Source organism: Monodelphis domestica, chromosome 1 (genome assembly GCF_027887165.1).
Source record: "Monodelphis domestica isolate mMonDom1 chromosome 1, mMonDom1.pri, whole genome shotgun sequence".
NCBI classification, from domain to species: domain Eukaryota; kingdom Metazoa; phylum Chordata; class Mammalia; order Didelphimorphia; family Didelphidae; genus Monodelphis; species Monodelphis domestica.
The window spans coordinates 400,363,104-400,383,465 of NC_077227.1; the positions used below are offsets into that span (position 1 = coordinate 400,363,104).

General features: G+C 47.5%; 1 protein-coding gene across 1 annotated transcript; it reads left to right on the forward strand.

Moving 5' to 3' along the window:
* The first annotated feature begins 6,569 nt into the window (after positions 1 to 6,569).
* Positions 6,570 to 18,939, forward strand: EMILIN3 (elastin microfibril interfacer 3). Its single transcript, XM_001381593.4, has 4 exons — positions 6,570 to 7,410; positions 10,235 to 10,357; positions 14,693 to 14,937; positions 15,329 to 18,939. The coding sequence occupies exons 1-4, from the start codon at positions 7,229 to 7,231 to the stop codon at positions 17,221 to 17,223; spliced, it is 2,445 nt and encodes an 814-aa protein (XP_001381630.3). The 5' UTR covers positions 6,570 to 7,228; the 3' UTR covers positions 17,224 to 18,939.
* The last annotated feature ends 1,423 nt before the right edge of the window (positions 18,940 to 20,362 follow it).

Consider the following 20,362-nt stretch of genomic DNA (forward strand, 5'->3'; position numbering starts at 1 on the left):
CACTTCAGGGGCTGGACAGGGGAGGGATATGACTGGTTTGGGTAAGGGGCAATGAGACAGTGCCAGTACTCAGGGATCCCCCTATCCTAAGCCAAGGGACAACAGGAAGGGAAGATGAGGTGACAAATGTTCTGGGTTAGAGGGCCCTGATACTCCCCTGCCCCCATCCCCAGGGAAAGGGAAAGTGGGAAGGAATTCTTTTAAACTTTAAATTCAATTAGCACTGTTGACTGGGGGAAAGCAGGGATGGCTAGGAAAGACTCAGAGCCTGACCTTCAAGGATGGGCTTGGAGAGAAGCCCAGGGACAGCCAGACAGGCAGGGACGGTGAGGATGGTGCTGTGTGCTCACCAAGCAGTCCTCAACCGGAATGTCCTGTTTTCTTTATTTGTCTGATTGGACTGATTTTGCCTGACTGTAAACTCGTGCAAATGTCTTTTGGAACTGCTTATATCCTTGGTTTTTAATGAGGATAAGGAGGAGAAGAGGTAGTTATATGGCTCAGTGGACAGAGCCCTGAACCCGGAGTAAGGAAAACCTGAGTTCAAATGTTGCCTCAGACACAAACTAGCTGGGTGACCCTGGGCAAGTCACAACTCCTAGAGAAGGAAATGCAAACCATTCCAGTATCTTTGCCAAGAAAACTCCATGGAAGTGTGGCCATGGGGTCCATGAAGAGGTGGACATGACTACACAACAATAAAGAGAAGAAAGGAGAAACCATGCTTCCACTGGTTTTTCTTGGCAAAGATACTAGAGTGGTTTGCCATTTCCTTTTCCAGGAGTTAAGTGACTTGCCTTGGGTCACACAGTTAGTTTGTGTCCGAGGCCACCTTTGAACTCAGGTCTTCCTTACTCCAGGTAAGGAACATGAGAAACCTTGAATCAGAGAGGTCCCTAATTCCTAGGGGAAGAAGACCTGAAATTTATTTCAGTGAAAGCCAGGACTTCAACCAATCAGTGTTCACAGAATCCCAGCCTCTGAGCTTGAAGGGACTGCAAAGACAAACTACCGCAGTTTCATAGGGAACAAGAATCTTCTCTGTACATGCCCTTCCTGTATGAGGAGTGACTGTGATCCCCACACCTCCCAGTTATCTGCTCTGGTGATGAATCTCATCAAACCTAGCTAAGTCTGGGAGCAGGACAACAAATGGAGCCTCTGTCCAAACCTGATCATAGAGCTAAATCCTTCACACACCTTTCTCCACACCTCTTTGGGACAAGCATCTAGGAAGGAAGAGAAAGCAACCTATCACTTTGGGGTCTCTCTGTTCCCCGTCAAGTCCTCTGGCACCTGATAGAGCCAGGTCTTCACCCAGCCTTCCACTAGCCAATCTACTAGCTTTTACTGTGTCCAAGCTTGCCTTTGGTTCCCTCTTTTCAGGTGTGGGGAAGGAAGAGAAAGATTAAGAAAAGTACTGGCCTTGGAGTCAGAAGACCTAAATTTGAGTCCTGACTCAGTGATTTCATGAACCCCAACAAATTATTCAAATTTCCTGAGCCTCAGTTTCCTCATATTTACTGTGTTATTCAGTTGTTTCAGTTTATATCAGACTCTTCATGACTCCTCTTTCAGGGGGTTTTCTTTTCTTTCCTTTTTTTGGTACAGGTGTTTTATTTTCCTAATTACATGTAGTAACATTTGTCCACATAAGTTTTCTAAAGTTATGTGATCCCAATTTTCTTCTGTCCATTTCCTCCCCCTTTCTCAGATTTGGTAAGCAATTCAATCTGGGTAATACATGTATTACCACCCAAAACATATTATTCATTTTAGTAAGAGAATAATCATGTAAAACCCAAACCTCCAAATAAACTAAAGTGATAAATCATCTATTTCCATTTGCATTTCTACTCCCACAGTTCTTTCTCTAGAGGTAAATAGCATTCTTTGTCATAAGTTCCTTAGATTTGTCCTGGATCATTGTACTGCTGAGAGTGACTAAGTCTATTGCAGTTTATTATCCCATAATATTGCTGTTACTGAGTACAATGTTCTGGTTCTGCTTATTTCACTCTGCATCAGTCCATGAAGGTCTTTCCAGCTCTTTATGAAATCTTCCTGTTCATCATTTCTTAGAGCACAGTAGTGTTCCATCACCATCATATATCACAATTTGTTCAGCCATTCCTTCCGAGTGGGGAGGGTTCTTGGCAAAGATACTGGAGTGGTTTGCCATTTCCTTCTCCAGCTCTTTTTACAGATGAGAAACTGAGGTAAACAGGGTTAAGTGACTTACCCAGGGCCACATAGCTAGTAAGTGACTGAGGCCAGATTTGATCTTAGGACTCCAGAAGCTATATCCACGTCACCACCAGCTGCCCTTGGTCCTAACCCATGTCCCCCAGTAAAGCCTCCATCTTAAGTGCACCCTATGTGTCTTCCTCTAGATCTCTTGATTTTATTTGTGTCCCAGTGAAGGCCACGTGCCCCATCATTCCTATCATTCTTTATTGATACTTTAGTAGGTCCTCTATTTCTCAGTATGGGTCTTCCCTAAGTGCAGATTAAATTCTTTCTATGCCACCTCATTGCAATGCTTGTGTGATTTTTATACATCTTCTTCCATAAACCCTCCACTTAGAGTGCTTGGGATCATGAAACCATATATGGAAAACTGGGAGGATCTCAGAAGTCATCTAATCCAGCTCTCTCATTTTGCAGATGGGGAAACTGAGTTTCTCAAAAGTGAAATAACTCACCTAGGGACATACAAGAATCAAATGACAAAGCAATCAGTCAGACAAGCTGGACAGTCAGTTAATATCGAGTAAGTACCTACTATGTGCTAGGCACTTGCTAGGTGCAATTTTCTGAGCAGTGCAAGTACAGAATTCTCCATCTCTGATTGGCTCATTTTCTCTTTTTCTGACCTATCAACAAGCACTTAAGTGCTAATTGAGTTCTCCCCCAACTATGCTAAGCCCTGAGAATATGAAAGAAAAGATAATGGGTGACATCTCTTAATTTGGAAGTGGGATGGGAGGAGAAATCCATAGTTGTGACTTCAGTGGAGAGGGAGAAAGAAGGATGGGAGGAACATTTCTACCTATGAATATGTCCAACTGGTTTGTGATTTACTGTCTGAGACTTGCCTGGGGAAAGTGAGGGGTTAAGTTGTTTTTATGTTTTTGAAGCAGGACTTAAACCCAGAACTTCTCTTTTTAAATCATTATTAAATATTATTTATTTAGCTCCACTGAAGATCTATTCTGATGTCATGACTTAACATAACCTTAGTTAGGTTCTTTTTTCTTTTCTAAAACTCTTACTTTTTGTTGTAGAATAAATACCAAGTATTGGTTCCAAGGCAGAAGAGCACTAAGGCAATGGAGGTTAAGTGACTTGTCCAGGATCACACAGCTGGGAAGTGTCTGAGGCCACATTTGAACCCAGGACCTCCTATCTCAGGTCTGGCTCTATATCCACTGAGTCACCTAGCTGCCCCTTGCCTGAGGTTCATGAAGGCAGTGCCATTAGAGGCAAGGCTTTGGCAGGTCTAACTGAGGTTGAGAAGCAGTTAGATGGAAGCAATGTATAGAGCACCAGCCCTTGAGTCAGGAGGATTCATCTTCCTGAGGGCAAAGATCTCACCTCAGACTCTAGCTGTGTGACCCTCTGCAAGTCACCTACCCCTGTTTGCCTCAGTTTCCTCCTCTGTGAAACGAGCTGGAGAAGGAAATGGCAAACCAAACCTCTCCAGGGTCTTTGCCAAGAAAACCCAAAATGGGCTCATAAAGAGTCAGACACAACTGAAAGCGACTCAGCAGCAACAAAAATCAAGTTTGAACTGCTTGGTGGATATGGTCTGTCCTCTGAGGACTGGCCTAAGAGAAGAGAAATTTATCATTAGAAACTTGGTCACCAGAGAATGGTTTTTTTTTTCCCCAGGGCAAACTGACCTAGAAAGGATTGCATCTCTTCATGGTCAAGGGTGATCCCAGGTCCCAGGGATATTCTGTGAAGTGGCTCACAAGAGAATCAACACTGCTGTTTCAATAGGGAGGCAGAGTCATAAAATCATAGAATAGGATCTCGGAGACCATCCAGTCCAATCCCACTCATTTTGCAGATAAGAAAACTGAGGTCCGGGGAAGATAAGCAAGTTGCCCTTAGTAAACATTAGAGTAGTAAACATTTGAGGCTGGATTTGCATCTAGGTCATCTGACTCCAGGGACAATGCTAAGGATGGGAGATAGGTTTGGAAACTGCACTGGTTTGGCTTGGTCAGGAAAGAATGCCTGTGCAGGGAACATGGGATTTGAGTTTTGGGGAAGCTAGATGGTACAGTAGATAAGAGTGCTAAGCCTGGAGTCAGAAAGACCTGAATTCAAATCTAGCACCAGACACTAGCTGTGTGACCCTGCCTGGGCCAATCATTTAACCCTCTGCCTCAGTTTCCTCTTCTGTAAAATGAGAAGGAAATAGCAAAACACTCCAGTATCTTTGCCAAGAATATCCCTCCTCCCCCCAAGGGGTCATGAAAAAGTAGACACAGGGGGCAGCTGGGTAGCTCAGTGGATTGAGAGTCAGGCCCAGAGATGGGAGGTCCTGGGTTCAAATCTGACCTCAGACACTTCCCAGCTGTGTGACCCTGGGCAAGTCACTTAACCCCCATTGCCTAGCCCTTACTGCTCTTCTGCCTTGGAACCAATACATAGTACTGATTCTAAGACAGAAGGTAAGGGTTTAAAAAAAGAAAGAAAGAAAAATTGGACACATGAAAATGACTGAACTGTAACAATAAGCTGAATAATAATATCTCCCATATCTATGAGATTTTAGAGTTCACAGAGTATCCTCTTAACAACAAAACTGTGAACTAGTTATTGAAAGTACCATTACATTTATTTTATTTATTTTCTTTAACCCTTACCTTTCCATCTTAGAATCAATTTGCATTGATTCTAAAACAAAAGAACAGTAAAGGCTAGGCAATAGGGGTTAAGTGACTTGCCCAGGGTTACCCAGCTAGGAAGTATCTGAGTTCAGATTTGAACCCAGGACCTTCCATCTCTAGGCCTGATTCTCAATCCACTGAACTACCCAGCTGCTCCCTACATTTATTTTAAAGATAAGGAAACTGAGGTATGGAGAGTAAATTAACTTGTCCAAGGGCACCCAGTCATTGTTGTAGTGGGCATATGGATTCAGGTCTCAGGACTCCAAGGCCAGTGCTCTAGAACGGATGGACAGACAGGTAGACAGTTTCAACACCATCTGGGGTTATTGAATGTTGTCAAATTCTTCCAGGAGGTGAAGGAGGATGCATGTGGCAAAAAGATGAGACTATTCCATTCAGTCTATGTGATCCTGATGAAGGGAGGGAGTAAGGAGATGTAGGGAGCCCTGCCCACTCACAAAGCTGGGTGACTCTCCATTCCCAGAGAAACATTCAAGGTGGGCCGAGAAGAGGCGAGACTCAGAGAGGGTGGGAGGGGCGGCTGTGGTCTCAGAATCACTCTCAGAGTTGGGAGAGATTTTAAGATCTCAGATCTCGTTGTGGAAGGGATCCTGGAGATCCTGGAGTCCAGAGCCCTGGATTTGAGGGGTTTTTGTCTGTTTTTGTAAACTTGTAAACTGAGGCTCAGCAAGGTTAACTGGTGCGTAGTCTAGCCTGTACCTGCCCAGGAATATCCTCTGTAACACCCCTTCATTCATTTCACTAGCGATGAAAAATCATTCTCCCTTTGCTCACACTGCTCATCTCGCTTTGCGACAGCTCTAATGGTTGTTTTTCTTAAGAAGTCCAAATCTTATCTTTCTCTTAACGGGCACCCATTGCTCCTTGTCCTGCCTTCCCGGGCCATGTAGAGGCAGGTTTGATCTCTTTTGCAGAAAATAACCATTTAACGTTTGACTGCGGTGAGTATAGTTCTCGTAAGCCTCTTCTTGGAGCTCAACACCCCGTCCCCTCAAAGGAGCTTCCTAAGGTAGGTCGGTGTCCAGCTCTCCCCCGGCTGATCGCCCCTTTCTGAAGACGCTTCTGTTTTCCAGCACTTCAGAGATCTCCAGTCTTCCCGAGGTGGCACTCTCTCCGCGCACTCTGCTCAAGACCTCTGGGCTGTGCCTTAGGAGATAGATCATCGGGAAGGATTCATGCGGTGGAAAAACTCATCACCCTGCGTGCAGCCAGCTTGTCCCTGCGCTCCTCCCGCCTTGGTGCCCAGAACTGAGCCTATGCTCCTGATGGGGTCCGAGCTAGGCAGAGGACGAGGAGGGGATCATCTCTTCTCCGCTCTAGGACGGCAGACCTCTATTAATATGCTGCTCCCGCCCCCGCTTCTACAGAAGCTGGGAGGAGGGGGGTGATGCTGCCCACTCGGAGCACCCTGGTGCACCCTGAGGCCGCTCAGGCGGGCCAGGGTCCTGTTCATGGCCCACCAGCTCCTTCTTCTTAGGCCCCGCGGTAGTGGGGTCTCGGATCTGCTCCCGGATGGGGTGAGGTCCGGGGCTGGGGGAAGAGACTGAGAGAGAGAGCAGTTTATGCTAATCTATGGAGAGCCCGCCCCTCTCCCGCCGGCCTCCCCGCCCCTCCCCTCCCTCTCCAGCCCCGCCGCCTGCGCCGGTGGAGACTGCGGGACCGCAGGCGCTACAAAAGCACAAGCCCGCCCGGGGCAGCGAGCTCCTGGGTGCGCGGGAGCCCGAGTCGGAGCGCGAGCCAGAGTCCCAGGGCCAGGGCCCAGCGGGAGGCGGGGAGGGCGGGGGGCCTGCGGGCTGCGGCTTGAGGTAGTAGGACTCAGGGAAGGAGGGTGGGGGCTCCAAACTGGAGGAAGGGGCTCCTGGGCAGTCCAGAGGTTAGGCAGGGGTTCTGGGGGCTGGGTTCAGAACGAGAGGTTCAGGGGCTCCAGCAACTGCAGGGGCAAGGGCTCAGGAAGGGGTGATAGAGGAGCTCGCCTGGGGCTCGGAGAGCGGGGGTTCAGGGGAGAGTACTCCAGAGATCTCGAGGGAAGTGGATCTGGGTAAGGGGGCTCACCGGGAGAGGGGCCGGAGCAGGGGATTCAAGGGGTGGGAAGGGGGGTACCGGGGAGCTCTGCTGGGCTCGTGTCTCCTCGGGACATTCTTCGCCACCGATTTGGGCTTGCTCTTTTGGAGATCAAACTCGGGCCCACACTCTCCAAGTGATTCTGCCGGCGCCGGACCGAAGCAGGCGGGCAGTAAGACAGAGAGGGAGCAGCAGCATCAGTGCCAAGCCCCCAGCTTGCGGGCCTGGGGGCGGCGGGGATGGGGATGGGGCCCCCGGACCGGGGGGCGCGCTGGCTTCGGCTCTGGCTGTGCGTCGGGACACTGATCTCCTGCGCACAGGCGAAGGGGACCTACTTTCCCCGGCCCGGCCCGCCTAGCCGCGGCCGCTACAACCTGTACACGACGGGATCCAGCCCGCGGCTCCGTGAGGGGCAGCACAAGTAAGAAGCAGCTCCCCCTCCCCCAGCCCCCCATATCTACACTCTCCTCTTTCTCCCCCCCCCCCCCCGGTGCGGCCCCCGGGGCTGGGGGACGGAAGGAGGGGAGAGCACCCTGTTTGGAGGAGAGGGTCGTACGGGATCAAACAAAGGTTCTAGCTGCCAATTCACTCCCTCTTCTACTTTCCCAAAATCTCTCCCCCTCGTCCTACCCCCACCCTCCCTCTCTCGCTCCCTTTCTCCCTGCCCTCCCCCTCCTTTCTCTCTCTTTCTGTCTCCCTCCCCTTCCTTTCCTCCTCTTCTGTCTCGGCGATCCCCGTCCCCCAACTCCTTTCTTTTCTTCTTTTGACTCCCTCTCTGTTTTTCCTTCCCCTCCCCTTCTTTCTCCTCCCTCTTTTCTCTTTTCACATCCCTCCCTTCTCTCTTCTTGCCTCCTCCTGGGAGAAGCAGTTGGAGAGGTAAAATGGGTGATATGGGTGCTGAAGTGGGGAAAGAGGGCATTTTTTTTTTCCTTTGAGAATTATGTCCTTACTTAAGAAGATCAGGAAGGAAAGGATGTGGGGTTTGGGAAGACAAATAAGCCAAAGGAGGCCTAATAGGATGGAGACTGGAACACTGGCCATGCCCACGGAAACATTTCCAGGAAAGTCACATTTTCCAGCTGCTCGAAGTGCAAACATCAGGCAGAGCTAGGGAGCCTGGCCCCAGGTGCTGGGAGAGGAAGGAGGGGTTGTCTGAGAGTCCAGACCCAGCCCCCAGCTGGCCTCCCCTCACCAGTCCTCAGAGCCCCCTTTTCACAACACCCCTTCATAGAGCCTGGGACGAGGGCACCAATCTGATCATCTGGCTGAAGAGACAAAGGATAAGTAGACAACATAGGGTCTTCCAGGCCTGCTTGTGCTTTCCCTGGCCTCAGTTCTCCCTGTCCCCACTCCCTGTCCACCTCATTCCTTTCTCCAGCTTGGCTCTGAGGCAATATGCTGCTGTTTTCATTCTAGATGTCCCAGCATAGTATCCTGCATGCCCTGAGCCCCAGCCACTACTCAGTATGTGTGCCTGATGTTCAAGGGCTGGGAACGGGCTGGGGGTCATCTCCCAGGCCATGAACTCCCTCACTAGGTCATGCAGAGCAGGTGCTTGGTCCAGGGTTCCGAGCATGGGATTTGGGGTCAATTGCTTTAGTTGAATCCCAATTTCTCTATTGATAAAAACCAAAGGATTCTATGAGCACCAAACCAAACCTACTACTAGCTACTAGGTCATGGGAACCTGGGAGATCATTTAGTACAGCCCCTTAATTTTCCTGGGAAGGAGTCAGACTCAGAGAAATTAAGCATCTTGCTCAGTCATACAGCTATTAAATGGCATAATCTGAATTTTAAGCCTGTTCCTCTGACTCTGGATGGAAGAATCTGGAAGTTACAAAGTGGCTGCCAAGGTTTCTTCTTTTCTGTAGCACTATAGTGGATGCTAGTCTTGGAGTTGGGAAGACAGGAATTTAAATCTTCCCCTGGACATTCGAGGCGACAGAAATCCCTATCTGTTAAATGGAATTCTTAATAACACCTACCTCACAAAATTGTTGTGAGGAGAAAATGAAACGATGTGTGCAAAGCACTAAATAACCTTCAAATGCTCTATGAATGTGAGCTGTTAAGGATTTCTGGGAGTTTTCCCAATTTCTTTAGTTTTACATGTAGCTGGTGGTTTTGAGGGGGATGTTGAGGATGTGGGCTTCCTTTGACCTCACTCTTTCATCTTCCCTGAAGTCCTCCTAAGGCCTTCTCTAGGAATTTATGGAATCTTTTGAGTCCATGTGCTAAAATCTATGGGATCACAGTAACAGCACGAGAGAGGAGGACTGAGATACCCTGGTTTTGAGTATAGCTCTGGGGAAACTGAGTGGGGCTTGGTCAGTATCGGAACTAGAAACTTTGGGCCTCAAGCAATACCAAGAGGGTCTCTAGCACCTCCTGGGACTTTGAATAATTAAACTGCCACAAACTGAGGCACTAATCCTCAGCAAGTGGTCCTCTCCTACAGGTGGTGACTGAGAACCTTCAGTAAGTAATCCACATTCTATGCTCATCAGAGTATCGGCTGAGTAAATCGTGGCATCACTGGGATATTACTACTCTCTAAGAAAAAGCAAATATGAAAACTACAAGCAGCACAGAAAGGCTTGCATAAAGTGATATGGAAAACAGCTTGACAATAATATATACTGGTTGCAATTATGGGAGATTATATAAAATGGGTAATATATACCAATTACAATTTATGTAAAACTAATGGCCATTAAATATATATATATATATATATATATATACAAATATATAAAAATACAAAGAGAAAAAGAGATGGGGATATCAAGGGAGAAGCAAAACAAACAAAAAATTTAGCCTTATTTTATTATGGCCATAAGCACATTTTTAACATTGTAAGAATTTGAAGTGTGCAATTTCATCTATGATGGTTTTTAATGGTATTCAAATATTTGCTTTTATTGATGGTTACCAAACTTAAATTTCTGGTTGCCAAATAATAATAAGGAAAGAACAGAACTCTGTCTTGGTGAGTAGGGAGCAGATTCCATTTATCTTGGGTTTTAGGGGTCAGGCAGCCACTGGGTCTATATCCATAAGAAGGCTCCTGAGGAGAAAAGTGGAGAGACCTGTTTGGGGGGTGAGTAGGTTTGATGCCAAGGGTTTATGTTGAGAAGTAAAGGGAGGGAGGTATATGGGGCAGGAAAGGGGAGAGAAGAAATGTATTCTAAGAGGGAAGACACTGAGGTCAAAGACCCTGACAGACTGCTCTGTCTTCCCAGCATGCTCTGTGCTTATGTGGTCCAGAAGAACGTGACGTGCATTTTGCAGGATGGAGCTGAGAGCTACATCAAGGCAGAGTATCACAAGTGCAGCTGGGGTCCCAAATGCCCAGGAACTGTGGTGTGAGTACCCATCAGAACTTAGTTTATGGGGAGGGGGATGGGTAGTAGAGTCACAGAGGTCAGGGGAGGAGGGAGAATTCAGGAGAGGGAAGTGATCCAATATTGCAGAGAAGCCCTGGATGATGAGGACCAAGAAAGGAGGAAGTAGGTCACTAGCCCTCTTAGAGAGTAGAGTTTCAGAAGAGTGATGGTCATAGAAGCCAGATAGTAAAGGGATTCCTGGGGAGAAGGGCAGGTGATGGAGGCAGAGGAAAGAAGGTGGTTCTTAACCTGGGCAGATTTTAGGAAAGCTGTGAACTTGACTGGGGGGGAAAATCACATTTATTTGCACTAAGCTCTAACTAAAATTCAGCATTTCCTTCAATTATGATTTTAAAACAAACAAAGCATTATTCTGAGAAGGGGTCCAGAGGCTTCACCAGACTGCCAACAGAGTTCAGGACAAAAAAAAAATATTAAGAAAGCCTGACGAGGCCAAGTAGTCATTAAGGATGTGAGGTTGAGGGGGGTGTGTGTGTGTGTGTGTGTGTGTAGGCATGTACATACATGAGGGTAAAAATATGCCTGGGTACTGATCTCTTAGAAGCTGTGCATATATCCCTTCATGTGTCTGTGTGAATGTGCTTGTGTACATCTCTTAGAAAGTGGGAATTCATGGGCATCCATGGAAGGTTAGAGCAGTGTATGACTGGATTGTTTCTGGAAAAGTGTGTAGGTGTGTGCATGTATGTGTTTCAAAGTGCATGTCTATGCATGTGCATGTGAAGGGTAGCCAATGTGCACACGTCTCTGGAAGGTGTGTAGGTGTGAGTCTGTGTGGGGATGCTCATCTGCCTGGGCTTCTGTATGTACAGTAAGAACCAGAGAACCAGCCTGTACAGTCCTGCCCTCCGGCCTCCCCCTGAATCCTAGAAAGCCAGGGCGGTCATGCTGCCTGCAGCTGAGATCATGGAACAGGCCCGGGAGGAGTGGAAACCTTCAAGTCATGTGGACCTCTCCAGTGGGAGCAGACAGGAGCCAAGAGGCTGGAGTGTAGGGGGTTCTCTGTCTGGTAGGCAAGGAAGGGGGACTTCTCAGGGGTCCCCTCTCCATCACTGTCCCCCTCCACCCCTCTCCTGCCTCCCCTAGACCCCTTAGTTCTCCCTTCCACCAGGATTACCTTCCCAGTTGGAGGGGGAAGAGGGGCCAGCAGAGGGAAGGATTCCAAACTGGAATTCCAGGACTCACTTCCAAGTCCAGGACTCAGTCACTGGCCTACCCTCAGCTTTTTGCCCCTGAAGTCACAAGGCCAGTCCCATTCAACTCTTAGCCTGCTAACTCCAAGAGCATCCCCTCTCCCTTTCCTACCACCCTTACTAAAGGGCCGGGTAAGTATGTCTTCAGGGTGGGATTCAGCTAGAGGTGCTCAGACCTGGTTGGTTGGAAGGAGAGGGAAGCTCAAAGCTTGGCAGACAGGGGAGATATGAGATAACTGACGTTTATGCCAGAATCATCGAGGTTTTTCAGGTGGAAGTAGATGTGGACACAATAACAACTCTAGCCTGCAGGGCACATTTTTTTTTTTATAGATGAGACAACCGAGGCTCAAAGAAATAGAGGGTCCTACCTAAAGGCAGGCAACTCCAAAGTGTCAGGCTAGGAATTCAAACTCAGGTCTTCTGATCCCAAGCCCAGTAAGATGCCGCTGGGCCTCTAGCTGTGGCTTAGGGTGTGAGAACTCTTAGGAAGGAGGTAGCCTCCAGAGGATTCCAAAAGAGGACAAGATTCTATCTTACCACCTCTTTATACCTTCAGTAGGTTAGATTGAGAGGAATGAGCCTCCCATCCAAGATGGGACTCTAGCTTAAAGCTCTGCCTGTAGTAGCACTTACTTAATTCAGTTCTCAAAGACACAAGGAGAGGGCCTCATGGATCACCTAATGCAACCCATAGTAAAAAAAGAATCTTTCTTAGAACATGTCTTCTAAGTGCTTTTCCAGCATCACGTTTGGGGAGCCCACCCTTCCTGAGGCTGCCCATTCTTTCTTTACACAGTTCTGCCAGTTATAAGTTATCCTTTTTATATCTCCCCCCCATTTCTCCTAGTTTTGCTTTCTGGGGCACAGAAAAACCTAATCCCTCTTTCCAATGACTATTTGTCAAACACTTAAAAGAAGTCATCATTTTCCTTGAACTTTCTCTCCTTCAGACTAATACCCTTCCTCTCCTCACCTCTGTTCCTTTACCAAGACCTCATATGGCATAGGCTTGAGGTGCTTCCCAATCCTGACTGCCCTTTTCTGGATGCTCAATGAGGGGGAGTAGAGTACCACATACAGAGTTGTAAAGACCTAGGTTTAAATTCAGCCATAGATCCTCCTGGCAGCATGACCGTGGGCAAGATCCAATCTGTAAAATGGGAATGGGATTATTTGATGATCTCGAAAATCTTTTCTTTTTTTAAAATTAATTATTTCATATTATTATATTACATATAAAATAGTTTTATTTTAATTTAATATTTTAAAATAATAGATTTAATATAATAAAAATTAATGGAATAATAAAAAATATATTTAATAAAATAAATATTTATATTTATTTTATTAGATGAATTAGAATATTTTTCCATGGTTACAAGACTCTCATTCTTTCCCTCCCCTCCCCCTTCCCATATCTGACTCACAAGTCCACTGGGTTTAACATGTGTCATTGATCTAAGATCTTTTCTGCTGAAACTTTTATCCTATGATTGCCAGTGTCTGCACAACTTAATACTCTAGATGTAGTGTGAGTAGTGATAATCTGCATCTATTTTTTAGAAGCAATGAACTCTCAGCCTGTGACATAGGGTACACCTGCAGTAGCCTCTGTGGGGCTCTATTTATCACCTCATCTCTATACTGAAGGAAAAATAAGAAGGGAAAGAGAGGAAAAGAAAGGAAAGAGCATATTAAGAGAAGATCCCCTCAGGCTATATTTAGGGCTCTGGGTACCTGGGTTCCTATAGCCTCAGACCAAGAAAATAGTATCCACCACCATCATCCTTCCCCTCTTCCCTTTGCCCCCAAGAACCCCGTGGGCTATGTGCTTGTGCCTGCCGGGTGGAAGAAATCTGAATGCTATAACCTAAAGCCACCATTACTGCTCCTCAAGAAAGAGGTGGAGGGGTTTTGGAGGGAGGAAGGAGAAGAAACTAACTATGCCTATTTGTATTGAATAGAGAGGGTCTACTGGAAAGAATGCTGGACTTGGTGTCACAACACCTGGGTTTAGATCTCAGCTGGTACACCATCTGAGTGACTAAGGAGAATGTCATTTTAACCTCTTCGAGACAGGGTTTCCTCATTGTTTAACATGGGAATAACACTTGCAAGATTAACCTTGTAGGGCTTGTTAGGAGCCATAAAGGGCAGTTATTACCATTCAACTTTCAGAATATGGTTGCCACAAACTATGATGCCTCTTTTCCTTCTCCTGCCCTACTGGTTTTCTCAATTCTTTTAGGCCAAGATGTGTAAGGGGAAGAATGTAAGGGGTAAAATTATAAATGGTTGGACTAAATTCATCAGAGTGTGGTCACCAGAAATTTAACTAAATTCCGAATGATTTTTAGCAACTTATTTATAAAATATAAAAAGAGCAAAAGTAAGAAAATCAGAGAGAGAATAGGGTAAGATATCTAACCTAACACACTAAGTATTTCCCTCTGGCCCCTGGCTCAACCCAGGCAGGGCTAACTAGTCCTCAGCAGGAAGGGCCTCAGCCTTGAGCAGAGATGAATAAGGCAAGGGCTTTGGTCAGGAAGCCTCTCTCAAGAGGGGAGGCCTCTCCTAAGGCTAGTCCCTTCAGAAAAGCCAGGAAAGGAGTCAGCCTTTTTTCACTCACCCACAGGGTAGTTCTAAGGAAAAAATCCAAGGGCAGTCTGAGGTCCCAAGCTGGAGCTCCTTCAAGATCAAGTTCAAGGCAAAAGACCACTTCGCAGGAAGTTCTTGGCATTTTTAAAGACCTTTCCTTTTCATCACTTCCTGTGACTTCCTTCCATTTTACGTGTACCAATAACAGCTAAAGCTTTGCTTAGGATTGCCCAGGGGGGCAGTCAGTCAATTCTGATTCACTATTGCATGTGTGGGTCATAGACCTCTACCACTCAAGTATAAGTGAGTATATAGGCTTCTGGTGATTAAATCTAAAAATGGGCAGGGGAGAGTTAATCCCATCTTGACAAGGGTATGTGGTTGAGCTGACCTGAATGGGGTACAGGACAAGGGCTGAGACGCAAAAGCCATGACAATAGTTCATTCTACTCAAGAGTGAGTACTATTACTATCATCATCAATTTCTTCTCCATCCCAGGTACCGCACACTCCTTAGACCCAGATACAAGATCGGCTACAAGACCATCACGGAGTTGGCCTGGCGTTGCTGCCAGGGCCTGACAGGAGAAGGCTGCTCTGATCCTCTCACTGACTCGGGAACATTTCTCCCTCAGCCAGGCCCCCAGACTCCTTCCGGGCAGAAGCCATTTCTAGGCCCCAGAGTGCCTCCTTATGCCAGACTGCCCACCAGCCCCTTCCCAGGAACCAAGAGCCATCCCTATGGTGAGACAATGAGTAGCCAGCTCCTGCAGAATTCTTTGAACAAGGCATCAGAAGTAGGACCTTGAGGGCCATTCTAAGCAAAGTACCCAGAACCTTCTTATTCTTTCTCATACTCCATTGAGGGAAACTAGTGGCCTGGGTAGGGAGGGAAGGACAACTAGGGGTGATTTTGAATTCTCATTGCTACTTGCTGTTTGTATGACCTTGGGCAGTCATCTTTCATCTCTGGGCCTCGGTTTCTCATTTGTAAGATGAAGAGGTTGGACTGGATGACCTCCAATGGTCACTTCTAGTCTTTTTTTAACTTGTAGTCTTTTCTGAAGGGTAATTTGGGGGATATGACTCCCAGAATTCCCTTCTACATCCTGCTATTCCATTTTTTCCTTCCCAGGTAAGAAAGGCCCGGGGCTGTTTGGTGAAAGGCTAGCTCGGCTGGAGAGTGATGTCCAGCGCCTCACTCAGTCTTATGGTACCCTCAGTGGACTTGTGGCTGGGCTAGGAGACCACCTTCAGCTGACTATTCACGAGGACAGCAGCAGGATGACTGGGGCCCTGGGGAATCCCCCCACTGCCCCAGATGCTCCTGTGGGCTTTGGAATAATCCCTGGAGGAGTCGTAGATCCTGCAGACAAAGCAGGGGGTCCATTTCCAACACTAGGAGAGATCCTGACCAAAGTAACTGAGGTGAGTGATGTGCTCAAGACCAAAACCAGCCTGCTAGATGAGGTTCACAGCCTAGTCCTGGGTCATGATACTCAAATAAAACACCTGCTGGAGGGGACCCGGCCATCTCCGCTCACCTCCCTGACTCTGCTGGAAGAATATATTGACCAGAGACTGAGTCACCTCTGGGGTGACCTGTTGGATGGTTTTGAGAAGAAACTACTGGACCTGCAGGCCACGTGCGACTTCCGAATCAAGGAGCTGCAGCAGCAGTGTGAGGAGGAGAAAGCCACGAGCCTCAGGCTGCAGCAGAGCCTGGATGGCAAAGAGCTGGAAATTAAAAAAGAGCTGTCCCTGCTGGAGACTCAGATCCAGGGGCTGACCATGGCAGAAGACTGCTGTAGCCACTTGACCTTTGTCACTGAGAGGATGGACATCCTTGAGAAGGGTCTGCACACCCTCGCTGAAGGCCAGAGGAGTCAGGCCCCACAGTTAGATGGGGAGATTAGCCCAATCTCCACCACCCTCCTGGACAACTTTATTGACCAGCGATTGGAAGACCTGGAGGCCAGGCTTAATGCTACTGAGGGAGGGGCAGGTGACTGTTGCCAAGACCTAGAAGAAGGCATGAAGGGGTTAGTGGGATCTGAGCTAGATGGCATCAGAACCACAGTGGAGGACAGAATGCAGACCATAGAGGATCGGTTCATGACCATTGTCGGTGAGCTGGGAAACATCAGTACTCTGAGATCTACGGAAGGGGTGAACCTGCCACTGGTGGAGATGGAGTTGGCCAACACTGGGCAACAGACCATCCGGGAGCTAGCCGTGGTAGAGAGCAGGCTCACCTCCCTGGAGAGCTTATGTTCTACTGGCTCCACTTCCAAAGACTTAGAAACCCTGACCACAGAAGTGAAAGACTGTCAGAGCAAGAGCAGAGCCCTGCTGCTCCAGGTGGACAGCAATGCTGACCTCCTTCAGAAGCTCAATGCCACCGTCTCAGAAATCCAGAGACAGCTGGAGAAAGCAGCAACCAGCTCTCTACAAGGAGAAATCACTCTGCTCAAGATCAACCTTAACACCGTTAGCAAATCCCTCACTGGCCTCAAAGACTCCGTCAGCCAGTACTCGGACACCGTCTCGTATGTCAACTCATCCCTGGATGAACGGGAGAAGAGAGTGGAGGATGAGGTCCACTCGATCCAAGCCAGAGTCAGTGATCAGGGATCTAAACTCTTGGTGAGTAACAAGCAGGTCACAAACCTCAAAGGGGACCTGGAGAGGTTCAAAGCCAGGGTCACCAGTGACCTGAGCAGTTGCCAAGATGCGGCGAGGAACGTGCAACAGGAGGTGGGCCACTTCGAGCAGCAGGTAGCCCAGGTAGAAAGCACATGTGGCAAGCTTGGCCTTATTGCGGGAGGCCTGGACAGCCTTCAGGATGAAGTCCTGAGACGGGTAGGGGGGTTGTGGGGTCACATGGACCAACTGAACAGAACCCTAGCTGCCCATTCCCAGGAGATCACCAGCCTTCGGGATGGCCTCATGGACTGCCAAGCCAAAGTGGCTGAATTGTCAGAGCACATTGGGCCTCTGCCAGTGCCTGGAGAGCAGCAGGAGAATTAGCCAAGCTGGTACAGGGTCAAACTCAGCTCAAGCCCTTCGAGGCTCTCCTTTCTGCTGCTACAAGTCACCTCCCTTCCCCCCAATCACAACGAAAAAAACATTTTGGGGAACTTCCAGGATATTTCTCATCACATGGCTCTTGAAGCCATCTAATTGCCAAAATACATGCACTGGCCATTCTCAGTGCAACTCGAAACTAGAAAATCCAGGAGTGCCATGGATGTTGGTTGTTATGACTTGCAGAAAGGAGATTGGACTCGGTAGCCTCTTTAAGGCTTTTTCATTCACACCCAAATTATTGATCAGGCCCACAGGATTCTAGCCACCAAGCAAGCCCTAGACATGCATGTCCATTTGGGCAATGTCTGTGTTAGGAGGTTCTGTCTCCATCACCAGGAGCAGCTAGCTTCCTCAAAGACTTCCATTCTCCTTTGCTCCATGGAAACCAGATTCTTTCCTCTGTTCCCATTCTCATCCCACCTGGGCCTCTCCTTCAGGCCCTGCTCAGACTTTGTTCTCAGCAGGATCTCCATGCCGGGCTCATCCTCCTGGGACTCTTCCCTCCCTCCCCCCCATACATGGCAGCTTTGCATTTCTATGAGGAGCCTCTGTTTCTAGGTCTGACAACACAAAGTGCTCAGGCTGACAAAACCTGAGGGGGATTCAACCTGGAGGTGGTTGAGTTTTTGCCTGGAGATCTCCCCTTCCTCTAAAAGGACATTATAGGCATCTATTTTTTCTCCAGGGGAAGGAAAGCAAGCCTTCAAAGAAAAGAACAAAGATAGCATTCAACAATGGAAGTTCCTAAAGATACAGGAGTTTGTGAGACTGGCTTTTTTCCTCTCATATCCATTGCCATCCCATCCAGGAAAGCACCTTCCACTAGGCATGGGCCCTTGGGAAGTTGGGTCCTTGGCTGATCCTGTGGTGTCATGAAAGGAATTGAATATTTGGAGACAGAACATGGATTGAAATCCCAGCTTGACTATTTAGAACTATGTGATTTTGGACAAGTCAAGATCTTTAGGCCTCCGTTTCCTCATCTGTAAAATGAAAGGGGCTGGAGATGATCTTGAAGACCTCCATCTAGCTCTAAGTGCTATGATCCTGTCTTGCCCTTTGTTTCCATTCATAAGAGAGAAATTGCTATGGAAGCAGGGATTTTTCTCAAATAGGGGAAATCTCAGCAAAGTAGAGCTACTCTTAGGTTGGTAATAGCCAGGGTGAAATCATGCAGATCCTGACATCTTCCATCCCCCGCCCCAAGCCCCTCAGAAGGCCTACTTGGTGGGAAATCCAGGCACAAAGCCACCTCTAAGCTGATGAGCAGCAGCTTGGAATCCATGGTGCTAATCTGGCCTCTTTGAAGGCCATTCATTTAGAAGGTTCCTTGCCTGGCTCCACTTGCTCAGGGACAAGGTGAATGGACCTAGAACTTTGACTTTCTCCAGAAAGGAAAGGGAGGCCTTTTCAGGATGGAGCTGGTGTGCTGGGAAAGGGGGGACCTGACCCAGCACACAGTGGGTCCCATTAGAGTGGCCATGGGCCTTTTTCCAGGGAAGAAATGACTCTCAACACCCCCCTACCCCTTCTATGTAGAAGATCCCATCGGGGCTCCCTCCATTTCTTTTGATATTATGTGCTTCATTTGGATTTGGAACTTTGTTATATTTGGGAAGGGCAGGAATTGGATTAAAGCTTCTTGCCAGTCAGAAAGTGATTCCTTTGATTATGAGAAACAGGATCCAGAGCTGAGAGGACACAGCAGGGTCATGCCCGTCTCCTCACACCAGTGCCTTTGTCTCAAAGCTGCCTCTGCAGGAACTGGGCCAGATCTCAGGATTCCCAGCTCTGGGTGTGGGGAGGAGGTGAACTACACTGCCTCACATGTAAGATCAGGAAGGCTGGCTCAGATCATTTCTACTGTCTCTCCCTCCTTGGGTATTTTTAGGTTCTTCCCCATCCTGAGCCAAGAAAAGATCTTGCGTTAGGTCACCAATACAAGACTTCGGTGAATGGGCCAAGGAGGCAAAGTGCACCACCCACCCAATGCATGTGAACCCAGGAGAGAAAATCACTTTCAAAAGGGTTCCTCAGGATGGTGTAGACAGAACTGGGGACTAAAAGTCAAGAGACGTGATTCGTGTCCTGTCTCTGCAACTTCACGACTTTGAGACAGCAGCACAGGACTTAAGAGTCAGGAAGACTCGTGTTTGAGTCCTACCTCAGATACTTACTAGTTGTGTGAGGCTGGACTAGGTATTTAACCTCTGTGTGCCTTAATTTCCTCACCTGTAAAATGGGGTTAACAATAGCACCCACTTCACAGGGTTGTTACGAAGATGAGCTAAAGTAAAGCACTTTGCAAATTTTAAAGCGCTATATAAATGCTAGGTATTATTATTATTATTATGTAAGACGCGTTGCCTTCACTTCCTTACATGTAAAATCAGGAAGGTTGACCCAGATCATCTCTAATGTCCCTCCCACACTGAGTGTTTATAGGTTGAAGGTGAAGACAAAGGCAGTTTTATTTGGAAGCTGTTCTGGGTGTTCTTTCCCAGGTGAAGAAAAGAAGTTGCAAGAGAACCAGAAGGTACCTTAGAAGTCATAATTATGATCATAATAATAGATGTCTCTATAGTTCTTTATAAGATTTGCAAAGCACTTTACACATATCTCATTTGATATTCACAAGAAGTGCTATTATGGCCCCATTTTGCAGGTAAGGAAACTGAGGCTTAGAGAGGTTAGCTGACTTGCCCAGGGCCACACTAGTTGACTTGCCCAGGGTCACACAGCTAGTGTGATTTGGGTTCTGAACCCAGTTCTTTCTCACTTATAATCCAAGTTTTATTGACTATACCTTACTGCCACTCACATAGTCCTAGGATTTAGAGCTGGAAAAGACCTTAAAGTCCAGTGAGTTCAAGCATTTTATAGATTAGGAAATGGGGGCCCAGAGGAAGGAAATGACTTTCTCAAAGTCACAAAAGTACGGACAGAGCCAAGATGTGAACCCACATTTCCTGACTCCAACTCCGATATACTTTCCATTGCATCGAGATGCTCCCTAGGGAGTGCGTTCAAAGGGGAAAACACCCTCATGAACGAGGGACACCGAAACCTGGACATTGGA

Excerpts from the sequence above, each read along its gene's own strand:
- EMILIN3 (XM_001381593.4), top strand. The coding sequence starts at position 7,229 with ATGGGGATGGGGCCCCCGGACCGGGGGGCGCGCTGGCTTCGGCTCTGG. Across the intron at positions 10,358-14,692 it reads AAATGCCCAGGAACTGTGGT|GTACCGCACACTCCTTAGAC; the intron begins GTGAGTACCCAT and ends TCTCCATCCCAG. Across the intron at positions 14,938-15,328 it reads AACCAAGAGCCATCCCTATG|GTAAGAAAGGCCCGGGGCTG; the intron begins GTGAGACAATGA and ends TTTCCTTCCCAG.